At 46.0% G+C, this 16257-nt stretch overlaps 1 protein-coding gene across 3 annotated transcripts in view; it reads right to left on the bottom strand.

The window, feature by feature from the left end:
* Positions 1-16257, bottom strand: part of slc9a5 (solute carrier family 9 member A5) — a 148332-nt gene that overhangs the window by 65736 nt on the left and 66339 nt on the right. For all 3 annotated transcript variants that reach the window (XM_078400314.1, XM_078400316.1, XM_078400317.1), the window contains exon 2: positions 2021-2323. In XM_078400314.1, coding sequence (XP_078256440.1) covers positions 2021-2323 — 303 coding nt within the window. The remainder of the gene's footprint in view (positions 1-2020; positions 2324-16257) is intronic.

The raw sequence follows: 16257 nt of genomic DNA, 5'->3' as shown, positions 1-16257 counted from the left end.
TGAAGATTTAACAGGAACATGAGGTGCAACTTGTTCACACATGTATGGAATGAGCTACAGAACATTTAAAAGATATTCAGACAGGTACTAGACCAGCAAAGATTGAGGGATATGGGTCAAATGCAGGCAAATGGGTTTGGAGAACATCTTGACCAATGTGGATGAGTTGGGCTGAAGTGTCTGTTTCCATCTGTATGACCCAATGAAATCAATTGAATCTTTCGGGAATTATGTTAGTGAAAATATCGTGAAAGGTTGATTGGTCAATGTTCTGATGTGTTTTATGCAGACTGCCACATTATACCGTGAGAGGTTGATTGGTCAATGTTCTGATGTGTTTTATGCAGACTGCTACATTATACCGTGAGAGGTTGATTGGTCAATGTTCTGATATGGTTTATGCAGACTGCCACATTGTACACCCAGCTGATGATTTTATATTGGAAATGCTCATTGGATTCAGGAGCCAAGTAAGGAAAATGGAAGAAGGATCTGCACATAATGAGTGAATTTGCAATTCAATCAGATTGGAGTGAGAGGGGAGATAAAAGGGAAGAGTTGTCGGGATCATGAATTGATTCCACGAGTGAGAGAAGATTAAACATAGGCACATGGTTCAAATATCAGGGGACATTTATTTAACACTGAGGTTCCTAGGCCCTCTTCTTGCTGAGGATAATGGATTTCTGGAATTCTCTTCCCCAGAGGATTGATTGTTTGTGGTGGTGCTTTTTAAAGAGGAACCAGGTAATGTTTTTGAACAATCAGGGAAGGTCCCGGCGTGGCGTGCAGAAGCCCTGGTGAGCCATGGCCTGGCGGGACCGCTGTGGAACTGGGATCCCACCTGGAGTTGTCCAAGGCTCGTCTCCTGCTCGCCCCCAAAGACCGGGAACTGGGAACAGGGGGGATGGAGTTGGCGATGGTGGCAGACGCTGGATATTGTCAAGATGGCGGCGGATGGAGGAGAGGATATTGTCAAGATGGCGGCAGATGGAGGAGAGGATCGGTGCCACCAGGACACTGGGCCATCGAGGCCAAGATCAGACTGCACTCTTTAAGGCGAAGATAAGACGGCGCCAGAAACATGGCACTCTCTCCGTAATGTCACCATTTAAGAATAAGGGGTCGGCCATTTAGGACTGAGATGACGGAATCAAGGGATATGGGGAGAAAGCAGGAACGGGGTACTGAGTGTGGATGATCAGCCATGATCATGTTGAATGGCGGTGCTGGCTCGAAGGGCCGAATGGCCTGCTCCTGCACCTATTGTCTATGTTTCTATGTCTCAGTGAAGTCTACTACAGTACGATCGTTGCACTTTTGTACATAGTTATGGTTGTAATTATCTATAGTATTATTTTATTGGATTGTATGTAAAAACAAAGAATTTCACTGTTCCCTAGGTACATGGGTACATGTGACAATAAAGTATCATCATCAAGTGAGGGCTATGGGGAACTGGCAGATATGGGGAACAGAAGGGAAGATGGTGCCTGGGCGGTTCAGCAATCATTATATTGAACAGGAGAGAGAACTACTCTTCCTCCTACTTGTTAACCTCTTTTGGGGCAAAGCCATCTCCAATCACGTTTATTTCCATGTTATTTTCCACTCTGGGTCATATTTCTTTTTGACAATTAGCCGAGAGGAATCCAGCAAGGTATGGAAGGAATTGCTCCAAAGTTGTCAAAGAACAGACTCCTGGCCCCAGAAATGGACACAGGAGCCGAGGCTGTGGACAAAGAGTTCAACATCACATTGAAAAACCAGCAGTCACTGAAATAAAAGTGCATGAACTAAACTACATTTTACACACCGCAGTCATACAACCATGATTATAAATAATGTTTTAAACTTTACAGACTCGATTATTGCAAATTCCCAAATACCTAACCTTGAACAACACATAGATTTGGAACTTAGACTGCTGCTGAGCCTATTGTCCTGTGGATAGTACAGATGTTTTTCATGGTGTGAACTGATGTGTAACAGTAAATATTTCAAGAGGGATGCATCTTACCCATGAGCCCAGCTAACTTTATGCCCCAAAGTGCTGTTCCTGTGGTAAATGAATTCCAGAGCGTGCCAATCACTGCATACATCAGAATTGCTCCAAAGTTGTCAAAGAACAGTCTGCTTGGCATGAAGTAACCAGAGTCTAAGACAATGGGCGGTAGAAGGAAGAGAAAGAACGTGTCGGGGTCCAGCTGGTACTCTGGTTTCTTGGTCGCTGCAAGGACAATGCCCCCAAGGCCGAGACCCAGAAATATCAGCAGGCAGCTTTCTGGCACCACAGTGGTCACCTTGCTCGACAGATGGAACACTGGAAAGGAACACACAAGGAAAGGTCAATAGGACATCTGTTTTAATTACAGTCATTCTTAAAGAACACAAGCAGTAATTGCAGTTTCATTGTCCAAAAGTAAGGTTATGTGTTCTAAATCACTTTACCCAACGTTAAACATAGGGCAACATTTAAACTGAGGGGAGAAGGAACTTTTTCACCCAGAGAGTTGTGAATTTGTGGAATTCTCTGCCACAGAGGGCAGTGGAAGCCAAATCACTGGATGGATTTAAGAGAGAGTTAGATACAGATCTAGGGGCTAGTGGAATCAAGGGGTATGGGGAGAAGGCAGGCACGGGTTATTGATTGTGGATGATCAGCCATGATCACGATGAATGGTGGTGCTGGCTTGAAGGGCTGAATGGCCTCCTCCTGCACCTATTTCCTATGTCTATGTTTCTAAAAGTTCAAGTTAAAATACAAACTTTAAATGTAACAAACGGGGCAAGTTGAACCCTTAAGTTGTTCCCCACAGACAATGAGATGCTCTGGGCATTGGTGGGGGGTGGGGTTGGGGGGTGGGGGGTGGGGGGTGGTTGGGGGGTGGGTCGGAGTTAAGCGTGCATGAGTACAACGATGACAAGGCAGATGGGAATGGGAAATCGTTACATTGTGGGGTGAGAGAGAAGGAATTCAGGGTATCACAGACGAAAGAAGCGGAAATAAATAGAATTGAACACAAGGTCAACGACAGTAGGAGAGAGAAGGTTTGTGACTTTAATGACTTTAATGCCGGGTGATTTTGTATTGATTTGGGGAGCAGCAGCAGCCACATGGAGTTAGGACACTGATCAAGCATGATTCACTGAATAGCAAAACTGGTTTGAGTTCTGTAGAGTATAGTCCTGATCTTCTAGGACCACTCAGGTGGGTGATGGAACATTTCAAATGGAAATCTCCCAGAGATACAGCCTTCAAAAGCACACGAAAGCTGGTTTGCTGTTTAGAAACTCATTGCTGTTTGTAGCTGAATTGTACCACATTATTCCCCACATTTGTCTGCCTTGTGACAATCTTTATAAGTCCCTATTATTTCCATCCAGACCATTCACTGGAAATCTATACATGCATTTCATTCCATCACCTTTACATATAAATGTGCTGTATAGTTGTGGTGCCTCAACAGTGTCTTGTGGAATCCCTGCCGATGGACCATTTGCAACCCACCTTTGGTTGGAAGTACCAAATGGATTTGTCAGTGCAGCCTCTTCCCCTACCCCCACCATCACTGGCTGGACTGTATCCCTGGCCTGACACTGCTCAAATAAATGGAGCACAAAATCAGAAAGCAACAAGTACTTTGGTGAATAAGTCCAAAGAGCAAAAAATACATTCAAAAATCTGAACCACGCACCCATCGTTCTCGATGATTGAGATTAAGAAATGGCCAACGGCACTGGAGATATCACAAGCAAAGACCCAACACAACATCCCAGCTGTCGCTGTAGTGTCACAAATGACTACCCTTTAACAAAGTTAGCTCAGTCTAGCTTCAACAATGATATCCATCCAGCAATGTGAAAGGTTGCAATTTACTGTTGGACTCATTTTCCTTTTTTGTTGTCAGAAAGTAAGTGTGCAACCTCTCACACTGCTGGATAGATATCATTGGTGAAAGTAGACTTGAAAGTACCTACTCTCCACTACCACCAAGCTGAAGGCAGGCTGATCATCAACGTTGGGGAAGACGGGCCAGTTGGTCAGAGTGAGGCAGATGCTTTCTGTTCTTTGCTCCGAGACACTGTGCTCCCAGAGACCTTCGAAGCACTTCTTGCTTTCCCTCACTGCACTCCTTCATTTTGAGCTGTCGTGGGGCAGGGATACACACAAGTCTGTGACTACGTTATGTTTGTTTAAGACAGCTTTGGGGAAGTTGCTGCGGCACGCTCCTCTATCCTAACTCTCCTGGCACAATGGAGCTCAAGAGCATGGATCTTTTTTAGGGGATCTGGGAATTGTAGTGACTTTGATGTACTACTGGAAGGGTTTTGTAGAGACAATGTTCCAGGTACTTTTCCAGTGATTTAAGGTACTGTTCTCCATATCTTTAGAGCACATGTTAGATCACAAGGTGCTCGGTTGAGGGCTTGATCTTCAAACATTTCTTTCCTCATGTGGCCAAAAACCACTGGAAGTGCTGGTGTGTTGTGTTAGAACTATCTGCCATTGCTAAGACATGGCATCCCATGAGAATGACACACACCCACATTGACCAGGATCCCATTATGGACCGTGACTACCAGGGATGGCATTGCAAGGTCGGAGCAAACTGGTGAAGAAGCTTTGTCCTCCAGATGCTTTGTGTAGAATCACACCTGTATCTGCTTTAACGGAAGGAGACCTCTCCTTGCGAACATTCACAAGCATCATCTGCAAACTCTGACTGAGTGATTGAGGTTAGAGTGGTCTTCATTCGCAAATGGAGGAAAGTTGAACAGTTTACCACTTTTCTCAGATTTACTTAATTCCAGTGAGGAGCTTGTTGGATGTGAGGTGAAGTATATGTTGAAAGGAGGGCTACATCCACAACAATTAATGATTGCTCATTAGAGTACTCTCAATCATCAGCAGTGTCATCATAGAGCATTTATTTATCAATAACCCAATGACTGATGCTTAGTTTGAATTCTGTCAGGCTCACTTGGTTCCAACCATATTTAACCTTTGGCCAAACACAGGTAAAAGAGCTGCATTCCTGGTGAGCTGAGAGTGATGGAGCTTGGCACGAGGCAGCAGATGTGGCAGCATCAGGCAGATGTGGCAGCATCAGGCAGATGTGGCAGCATCAGGCAGATGTGGCAGCAGCAGGAATTAGGCAGGAAATGGTGTTGGGTAGACTGATGGGACTGAAGGCTGATAAATCCCCAGGGCCTGATGGTCTGCATCCCAGAGTACTTAAGGAGGTGGCTCTAGAAATAGTGGAAGCATTGGAGATCATTTTTCAATGTTCTATAGATTCAGGATCAGTTCCTGTGGATTGGAGGATAGCAAATGTTATCCCACTTTTTAAGAAAGGAGGGAGAGAGAAAACGGGTAATTATAGACCAGTTAGTCTGACATCAGTGGTGGGGAAGATGCTGGAGTCAATTATAAAAGACGAAATTGCTGAGCATTTGGATAGCAGTAACAGGATCATTCCGAGTCAGCATGGATTTACGAAGGGGAAATCATGCTTGACAAATCTACTGGAATTTTTTGAGGATGTAACTAGGAAAATTGACAGGGGAGAGTCAGTGGATGTGGTGTACCTCGACTTTCAGAAAGCCTTCGACAAGGTCCCACATAGGAGATTAGTGGGCAAAATTAGAGCACATGGTATTGGGGGTAGGGTACTGACATGGATAGAAAATTGGTTGACAGACAGAAAGTAAAGAGTGGGGATAAATGGGTCCCTTTCGGAATGGCAGGCAGTGACCAGTGGGGTACCGCAAGGTTCGGTGCTGGGACCCCAGCTATTTACGATATACATTAATGACTTAGATGAAGGGATTAAAAGTACCATTAGCAAATTTGCAGATGATACTAAGCTGAGGGGTAGTGTGAATTGTGAGGAAGATGCAATAAGGCTGCAGGGTGACTTGGACAGGTTGTGTGAATGGGCGGATACATGGCAGATGCAGTTTAATGTAGATAAGTGTGAGGTTATTCACTTTGGAAGTAAGAATAGAAAGGCAGATTATTATCTGAATGGTGTCAAGTTAGGAAGAGGGGATGTTCAACGAGATCTGGGTGTCCTAGTGCATCAGTCACTGAAAGGAAGCATGCAGGTACAGCAGGCAGTGAAGAAAGCCAATGGAATGTTGGCCTTCGTAACAAGAGGAGTTGAGTATAGGAGCAAAGAGGTCCTTCTACAGTTGTACCGGGCCCTGGTGAGACCGCACCTGGAGTACTGTGTGCAGTTTTGGTCTCCAAATTTGAGGAAGGATATTCTTGCTATTGAGGGCGTGCAGCGTAGGTTCACTCCCGGAATGGCGGGACTGTCGTATGTTGAAAGGCTGGAGCAATTAGGCTTGTATACACTGGAATTTAGAAGGATGAGGGGGGATCTTATTGAAACATATAAGATAATTAGGGGATTTGACACATTAGAGGCAGGAAACATGTTCCCAATGTTGGGGGAGTCCAGAACAAGGGGCCACAGTTTAAGAATAAGGGGTAGGCCATTTAGAACGGAGATGAGGAAGAACTTTTTCAGTCAGAGAGTGGTGAAGGTGTGGAATTCTCTGCCTCAGAAGGCAGTGGAGGCCAGTTCGTTGGATGCTTTCAAGAGAGAGCTGGATAGAGCTCTTAAGGATAGCGGAGTGAGGGGGTATGGGGAGAAGGCAGGAACGGGGTACTGATTGAGAGTGATCAGCCATGATCGCATTGAATGGCGGTGCTGGCTCGAAGGGCTGAATGGCCTACTCCTGCACCTATTGTCTATTGTCTATTGTCAGATGTGGCAGCATCAGGCAGCAGATGTGGCAGCAGATGTGGCAGCATGAGGCAGATGTGGCAGCAGATGAGGCAGCATGAGCCAGATGTGGCAGCATCAGGCAGCAGATGTGGCAGCATGAGCCAGATGTGGCAGCATCAGGCAGCAGATGTGGCAGCATGAGCCAGATGTGGCAGCATCAGGCAGCAGATGTGGCAGCATGAGCCAGATGTGGCAGCATCATGCAGCAGATGTGGCAGCATGAAGCCAGTGGAATATATTTCTCCAAATGCTGACGTTATACCCAACACTATTGATGATAACTCTGGCTGCTGATACCAGTCATGTCAGCTGCAGAACACCACTGGACGAGTTGCTTTGGGTGTTGCCCATGGCTTATTCATGTTCGAATGCTTCATCCTTGCCCTATTTTAAAGTCAGGAAGGATGTGTTTGATAATGATCGCTTCCATTTACAATTTATTTGGCTCAGGCTGTGATGGGACTAGTAATGTCTCCAGACAAGCATCAAGCAATGAACATCTTCAATAAAACCAGCCTTATCACCTTCTACTGACATTTATTAGCACTCACTGTCACTGTCTCCACCACTACCAACATTCTGGATGTATTCACTAACTTGAAGCTCAACGGGAGTTGTCAAAGGAATACATTGGCAGCAGAATGGTGACACAATGAGCTGTAGACACTGGGTTACAGGGAAAGCCACAAAGTGCTGAGCAGTTGGCAATTTTGCAGCAAGCGACTTCCTACATTTTTCCATTAATAGTGATGTACTATTGGGGAATGTGACAGATACAGATGCTGCTCCATTGACAGAGAAGGAAATGAAGCAAGGCTAACTGGCCCACTTAGCCAACCACCTGAAACCCTCATTCCCTTCACAACACACCCGGGTGGCAGCATGTACGATCTACAAAATGTAATGCTGCAATTTGCTGTGGATTCTCTGAAACCATTTCAAAGATTTCCTTAACATCTGAAAGGAAAAGGGAAGTAGTTCTAATGGACACACTGCAATCTCCAGGTTTGCCTCCAAGTCATCCATAGTCCTGGTATATTTCTGTCCATTCATAGTCACAGTTATACTGCACAGAACAGGCACTAACTTGAGCCCATTGAGTTTGTGCTGGGCACCAAGCAACAATTCACAACAATTCCAATGTAACTCCCCACACATTCCCATCAACTACACTCGGATTCCAACACACCGACACACTCAAGGCAATTTTACAATGGCCATTTAGCCTTCCTTGGGTCACAGCAATGCAGTCACAGAGAGAATGTGCAAACTCCACTCAGGCAACACCAAGGGTCAGGGTGTATCCCAGGCCGCTGGCTAACATTAGCTCTGGTAGCCGTGACAACTACCCACTGTTGGGGCAAAATCCTGGAACTACCTTTCCAACCCCCGATTACTGGATATACCTTCACCACAGCACCAGGAATTGTTCAAGTAAATGACATAGCACCACCTGATTACGGACATACAGGGATGGTCAATAAATGCTGACTTTATCAATGATGTTCATATACTGTGAATTAAAAAAACTTCCAATAAAGTTTACACATTTGACTAAACCAGATTTTCAAAAAGACCAGCCAGTGTGCTTGGTCTGGATTGCCTTGCAAAGGAAAGAATGTGCTTTTGAGGATTTTTTAGATTTAGATTTAGAGATACAGCGCAGAAACAGGCCCTTCGGCCCACCGGGTCGGCGCCGCCCAGCGATCCCCACACATTAACACTATCCTACACCCACTAGGGACAATTCTCTTTTAACATTTGCCCAGCCAATTAACCTACAAACCTGTACGTCTTTGGAGTGTGGGAGGAAACCGACGATCTCGGAGAAAACCCACGCAGGTCACGGGGAGAACGTACAAACTCCGTACAGTACAACACCCGTAGTCAAGATCGAACCCGAGTCTCTGGCGCTGCATTCGCTGTAAGGCAGCAACTCTACCGCTGCACCAACGTGAGGTGAAGACAAACTCGGGTTTGGTTATCATTCCCTCGTGCAAGGTCAAGTGAAAAATATCCATCGCTGGAGCACATGCATTAAGAATGCAGTTAATGTATTTAGAAAGCCCATCACTGTCATGTTACTGTAGCCCAGCCAGCATAGTAATGGATCTAAACATTCTGGAGAAGGTGACCTTGACAGGGTGTAGACTTCTCCAAATCATTCATTGTTACTCTGACTATTTATTTTTTACCTACAGGAACTGATTGTCTAAATTGCACATCCCACAGTGCCTGGATCCTTCAGCGTCTTGTCATTTATTGGTACAGTATCTGCCTCATCCTTAAACAAGCGCAAGTAAACAACCTGGCGGGGAGGTTTGCTAGCACTGTTGGGGAGGGTTTAAACTAATTTGGCAGGGGGTTGGGATACAGCATGGAGCTAGTATAGGGGGTGAGGAGAAGGGAAATATAGAGGAAAAAAATGGTCAGATTGGGAGGCAGAACAAGAATGCCCCAGCACAATGGGGTAGGGCAAGTCTGAACGGCATTTATTTTAATGCAAGGAGTATTGGAAGCAAGGGGGATGAATTGAAGGTGTTACTGAACACATGGGAGTACGACATTGTTGCCATTACGGAAACATGGTTGAAGGAAGGGCAGGACTGGCAGCTCAATATTCCAGGATATAGAATCTTCAGGAGAGACAGAGAGCAGGGAAAAAGGGGAGGGGGTGTTGCAGTATTAATCAAAGAATCTATTTCTGCTGTAAGAAGGGATGACATATTAGCGGGTTCCTCAAATTAGGCTATTTGGGTGGAATTGAGAAATAGAAAATGGGCATGCACCTTACTGGGTGTATACTACAGACCCCCAAACAGTCAGAGGGAAATAGAAGAACATATTTGTAGGCAAATCTAGGGGGGGTGTGAAAACAACAGGGTAGTAATAGTAGGGGATTTCAACTTCCCGAATATTGATTGGGACCCTCAAGGGCCCTGAGGGTGCAGAGTTCCTAAGGGTCATCCAGGAGGGCTTTTTGAGCCAATATGTTGAAAGTCCAACAAGGGAGGGGGCGGTATTGGACTTAATCTTGGGAAATGAGGCCGGACAGGTGGCTGAAGTGTCAGTGGCAGAGCATTTTGGTGACAGTGATCACAATTCAGTGATATTTAAGGTGGTAATGGAAAAGGATAAAGAGGGACCAGAGGAAAGAGGAACATTTCTAAATTGTGGCAAGGCCGATTTTAATCTGATAAGGCAGAAGTTGGCCCTGGTGGAGTGGGATCAGCTTCTCGTGGGGAGGACCGCATCAGAACAGTGGGAGTCATTCAAAGGAATAATTGAAAAAGTACAGAGGAAGCATGTTCCCCTAAAGTTCAAGGGTGGGACAAACAAGTCCAAAGAGCCTTGGATGTCGAACGATATAGTAGGATTGATTCGAAAAAAAAGGGGGGCTTTTGGAAGACATAAAGAACTTAAGGCACAGACATCATTAGAGGAATACAGAAGGTGTAGGGCGGTTCTTAAAAAAGAAATGAGGAGAGCAAAAAGGGGCCATGAGGTAGCACTAGCGGGCAAAATAAAAGAAAATCCCAAAGTGTTCTATAAGTATATCATGGGTAAGAGGATAACGAGGGAAAGAGTGGGGCCCATCAGGGACCATAGTGGAAAGCTGTGTGTGGAGCCAGAGGATGTAGGAGATGTTTTAAATGATTTTTTTGCATCTGTTTTTACGAGGGAGGAGGGCGATGCGGACTTAGAAATGGAGCAGGAGGGTTGTGATGTTCTTGAGCATATTGCTATTGACAGGGAGGCAGTGCTGGAGGCTCTGGCAGGCTTCAAAGTGGATCAGTCTCCGGGCCCTGACGAGATGTATCCCAGGATGCTGAGAGAGGCAAGGGAGGAGATTGCGGGGGCTCTGGCACAAATTTTCAGAGCCTCTTTTGCAACAGGGGATGTACCGGAGGACTGGAGGATAGCTAATGTGGTGCCATTATTTAAAAAGGGCAGTAGGGATAAACCTGGGAACTACAGGCCGGTGAGTCTGACATCGGTGGTGGGGAAGCTGCTAGAAAAGATTCTGAGGGACAGAATCAGTCTTCACTTGGAGGATCAAGGGTTAATTAAGGATAGTCAACATGGCTTTGTTAATGGAAGGTCGTGTCTGACTAACTTGATAAAAAAATTTGAAGGGGTGACCAAGGAGGTAGATGGGGGTAGTGCAGTGGATGTGGTATACATGGATTTCAGTAAGGCTTTTGACAAGGTCCCACACAGGAGACTAGTCAAGAAGGTAAGAGCCCATGGGATCCAGGGCACCTTGGCAAAATGGATAAAAAACTGGCTTAGTGACAGAAGGCAGAGGGTGATGGTAGAAGGGTGCTTCTGTAACTGGAGGCCGGTGTCCAGTGGGGTGCCGCAGGGGGTGGTGAATAGCGAAGAAGGGATCTGCAAGCTGCAGGAAGATATAGATGAGATGGTCAGATGGGCGGAGCAGTGGCAGATGGAATTTAATCCTGAAAAGTGCGAGGTGATGCACTTTGGCAGAAATAACTTGGAGAGGGAGTACACCATGAATGGAAGGACCCTAGGGAAGACAGGGGTACAGAGGGACCTTGGAGTACAGGTACACAAGTCCTTGAAGGCAGCAGGACAGGTGGATAGGGTGGTTAAAAAGGCATATGGGTTACTGGCCTTCATTAGCCGGGGCATCGAATATAAAAGTAGGGGGGTAATGATGGAATTATACAGAACACTGGTTAGGCCGCAGCTGGAGTATTGTGTACAGTTCTGGTCACCACATTATAGAAAGAATGTGATAGCTTTGGAGAGGGTGCAGAGGAGATTCACCAGGATGCTGCCAGGGATGAAGGGCCTCGGCTATGAAGAGAGACTGAGCAGACTGGGGTTGTTTTCCTTGGAGCAGAGAAGGCTGAGAGGGGACATGATCGAGGTGTACAAGATCATGAGGGGCATAGATAAGGTAGATGGCGGGGAACTTCTTCCACTGGTGGAAGGTTCAACAACGAGGGGACATAGATACAGGGTAAGGGGAGGGAGGTTTCGGGGGGATGTGAGAAAGAACTTTTTCACCCAGAGGGTGGTTGGAGTCTGGAACTCACTGCCTGGGGTGGTGGTGGAGGCGGGAACACTCACAACGTTTAAGAGGCATTTGGATGGGCACTTGAAATGCTACAACATTCAGGGCTACGGTCCAAATGCGGGAAAATGGGATTAAAATTAGACTGTGTTTGGTAACGGGCGGCGCGGACATGATGGGCCGAAGGGCCTCTTTCTGTGCTGTAGGACTCTATGACTCTATGACTCTAACCTGCAGACTTGCAGTTCTGTGGATCTTACAGTTCGATGGATTTTCTACAGGGGTTGATATTCTGGGTCACTGCATAATGACAATTTCTCCCTTTTCTTATTTGGATCGTCTTCCATTTAATCAAGGCGACATCCATTGGTCATGATATCTCATTAATGGGACTTTTGTAACCTACTCCTTGAAGGACCTGGTAAAGGCAACAATTTTACTGTTTTAAATACGATGGCACCTAATACTTTCGGAGCAATTGAGGAGTGAAAGTCTATCTCTTTCCTTCGGAAGGGCTTAGTGAACTAAGTTCTTGACTGCCAAAAGTTAACCTGCTCCTTTGCTGACTGTTTACAAAGGTAGTCCTTTACACCATTGGAGGGGTCAGTTTAATGGAAGTTGCAACATCTAACAATACTGTTGTGTCTCAGTGCCTCCTTGATACATTACCCCAGACTGCCTGTTCAAGTCTGGATAGGAGATTGGACCCAGTTCCTTCTTAGAGGGGAGAGTGCTGATTATTTATCAAAGCTGACACCATGAAGATAATTTTAACCCAAGATGCTAGGCACGAAACCTGAGGGATCAGATCAATCGTTTGTTACCCAGACTGTTAGCGTTCTCCATTAACTCTATTCACCAGTAAAATTAGCCAAGGTGGAAAATGACTATTGATTCTGATCTTTTTTCCATTAGCCTGATTAAAAGGCCTTCAAAGACTTTACACCCATTAGGTTGATTAATATACCTTAAAGTTGGAAATATATGGTCACAGTAGATGGGAGGTCTCCTGACACTGAAGCTGAAACACACCCTATTAACCGACACACTCCTAATAGCAGCAACATACAGAATATAGATCGAAACAAAATGGAAATGACTGTATTATCAATTACAGCCTGCGTTCTATCTAGGTACTAAACAAACGTACACATTAAAGGCCCCTTTATCTTCACAAAAAAGCTTTCTCGTGTTTCAATAACCACAACACATTTGAGGAATCAATAACTATGACCAACTCAATCACTGCCATCAATAACGTACAATATTTGTATAACAAAGTATTTATTACATCTACAGCATGAAACATCCTCAATTTTACTGTTGCTTTATATAAAATATTGATTCAGAATCACAGGTTTCTGTTTGTTTCTGATATAAAATGTCATTTCAACGGTGCTGTTGTTGTTTAACGGTGCTGTTGTTGTTTAACGGTGCTGTTGTTGTTTAACGGTGCTGTTGTTGTTTAACGGTGCTGTTGTTGTTTAACGGTGCTGTTGTTGTTTAACGGTGCTGTTGTTGTTTAACGGTGCTGTTGTTGTTTAACGGTGCTGTTGTTGTTTAACGGTGCTGTTGTTGTTTAACGGTGCTGTTGTTGTTTAACGGTGCTGTTGTTGCCACTTGTGTGAAGTGCAATCCAGAACCAGGGGCCACAGTTTAAGAATAAGGGGTCGGCCATTTAGAACGGAGATGAGGAAAAACTTTTTCAGTCAGAGAGTTGTGAATCTGTGGAATTCTCTGCCTCAGAAGGCAGTGGAGGCCAATTCTCTGAATGCATTCAAGAGAGAGCTAGATAGAGCTCTTAAGGATAGCGAAGTCAGGGGGTATGGGGAGAAGGCAGGAAAGGGGTACTGATTGAGAATGATCAGCCATGATCAACATTGAATGGTGGTGCGTACAGGCTCGAAGGGCCGAATGGCCTCCTCCTGCACCTATTGTCTATTGTCAATCACAAAGTGGCATTCTTTTCTTACAATCAGTCCAGCAAAGTATTGCCAACCCCAAGCACGTCCCAAATGAGCAGATTGTATAGAAGTGTGTAGGTCCACTCATCCCACATGCAAGAGGCTGCCATGTTTTGCTGCCATGTTTTCCCAAAGTCCAGTCCAAGCTCTGGGTATTGCGAGCGGTGCCCGTTCCAGGCAGGCCTCAGGGCACTGGGGGTGGGCATCAGGCGGTCACCTTAACTTGGACATGCGGGTCAACCTGTGAACCGATGTCCCTCTCCTCGCCCGTCCACCTTTGTGTGTGGCATGCAATCTCACTGTGATGTCAGTTGTGATAAGATGTGAGAATAAAGTATCAATTGATCAGCGTTCCTCCCCATTTTCAGGTGCCGTCTATTTGAGTGTCAAAGTTTATTCTGAGCAACGCTTTCTATCTGAGCATCAAAGTGTGGCAGCTTGCCTGGATTTCATAGCATCAAGCAGTTTCACAGCTCGATGTCATAAAACTGACCAAGAAAAAATTGTGAAACTGGGTTTTTGATCTGCTCTAAAATAACCAGTTAAAGATACTCTCAGCCAATGAAGATAGACACAAAATACTGGAGTAACTCAGCGGGACAGGCAGCATCTCTGGAGAGAAGGAACGGGTGTCTGAGGAAGGGTCTCCACCTGAAACATCACCCATTCCTTCTCTCCAGAGATGCTGCCTGTCCCGCTGAGTTACTCCAACATTTTGTGTCAATATTCAATTTAAACCAGCATCTCCAGTTCTTTCCTACACATTTTCTCAGCCAATAAAGACCCTTCCATAAAAACACCAGCAGCATCTATGGAGGGAAATAGTCAGACAACATCGAGTTCAAAACCTGCTTCAGCCTGATGACATTTTGGGGTAAGACCTTTCTTCAGACTGAATTTGCCACTGACCTACACAAAGAGCTATTTTGGCAGATTACCAAAGGTTTAGTTTTGAGGAGAAGGATAAGGAAGAAAGGAGGACAGAGTGTGAAGGATAGTTTGATCAGCAAGTAAGGTCATAAGGAATAGGAGTAGAATTAGGCCATTTGGCCCATCAAGTCTACTCTGCCACTCAGTCATGGCTGATCTATCTCTCCCTCCTAACCCCATTCTCCTGCCTTCTCCCCATAACCCCTGACACCCGCACTAATCGAGAAGGCAGGACAAGGCAAATGGAATTTGATGTAAGTTTGGAAATAGGTTCAAAGATTTTTTTTCATTTTAAACTTTCAGAAACTGCAATAAGTGAGTGGGTTCTGAAGCACATGGTGAACTCCAGAGGTCACAATGGCTTGGATGACGGCTTCAACAACAGGCACATTGAGGGCAGGTGGAGACAGTTTAGATCACAAAATGGGCTTTAGTCCTAAACTCATGTTGGGATTAGCTGCATGACAATGTTGGTCACAATAGCCTGGTTCAGTTTCTGACCACTGCTAGGGTAACTGATAGACCCGACACTGTTTGTGACAGTGACCGAAGGTAATGGCTTTGTTTTTCCAGATATTGTCCAAAAACGAGCTCAGTACAGGATCCAGTACAAGAAGCCTGCAACGTTGAGTAAGCAGATGGGATGACATTGGGCTGATTGGTGTCCATGTTGTTGAGTAATAGTAAGTGGATGGAATATCGGGTCAGGCAGCTTAAAGAGAATAGGGTGGGTGGTGGACGAAAGGTCAATGGATGACCCTCGGAATGGTTCAAGCTGGAACCAAGCGCGTCCCGTCCCATTTGTCAGTAAAATGCCGGGATTTCACCAGAAGACGATGATGTAGACAAGTGCATCAGAGGCTGCACTAGTGGGAGGCTGCACTAGTGGGAGGCTGCACTAGTGGGAGGCTGCACTAGTGGGAGGCTGCACTAGTGGGAGGCTGCACTAGTGGGAGGCTGCACTAGTGGGAGGCTGCACTAGTGGGAGGCTGCACTAGTGGGAGGCTGCACTAGTGGGAGGCTGCACTAGTGGGAGGCTGCACTAGTGGGAGGCTGCACTAGTGGGAGGCTGCACTAGTGGGAGGCTGCACCAGTCAGAAGCTGCACTAGTGGGAGGCTGCACCAGTCGGAAGCTGCACTAGTGGGAGGCTGCACCAGTCGGAAGCTGCACTAGTGGGAGGCTGCACTAGTGGGAAGCTGCAATAGTGGGAGGCTGCACCAGTCAGAAGCTGCACTAGTGGGAGCCTGCACTAGTCAGAAGCTGCACTAGTGGGAGGCTGCACTAGTCAGAAGCTGCACTAGTGGGAGGCTGCACCAGTCAGAAGCTGCACTAGTGGGAGGCTGCACTAGTCAGAAGCTGCACTAGTGGGAGGCTGCACCAGTCAGAAGCTGCACTAGTGGGAGGCTGCACTAGTCAGAAGCTGCACTAGTGGGAGGCTGCACTAATCAGAAGCTGCACTAGTGGGAGGCTGCACTAGTGGGAGGCTGCACCAGTCAGAAGCTGCACTAGTGGGAGGCT

Source organism: Rhinoraja longicauda, chromosome 6 (genome assembly GCF_053455715.1).
Source record: "Rhinoraja longicauda isolate Sanriku21f chromosome 6, sRhiLon1.1, whole genome shotgun sequence".
Taxonomy (NCBI): Eukaryota; Metazoa; Chordata; class Chondrichthyes; order Rajiformes; family Arhynchobatidae; genus Rhinoraja; species Rhinoraja longicauda.
This window is presented reverse-complemented; position numbering and strand designations above follow the sequence as displayed.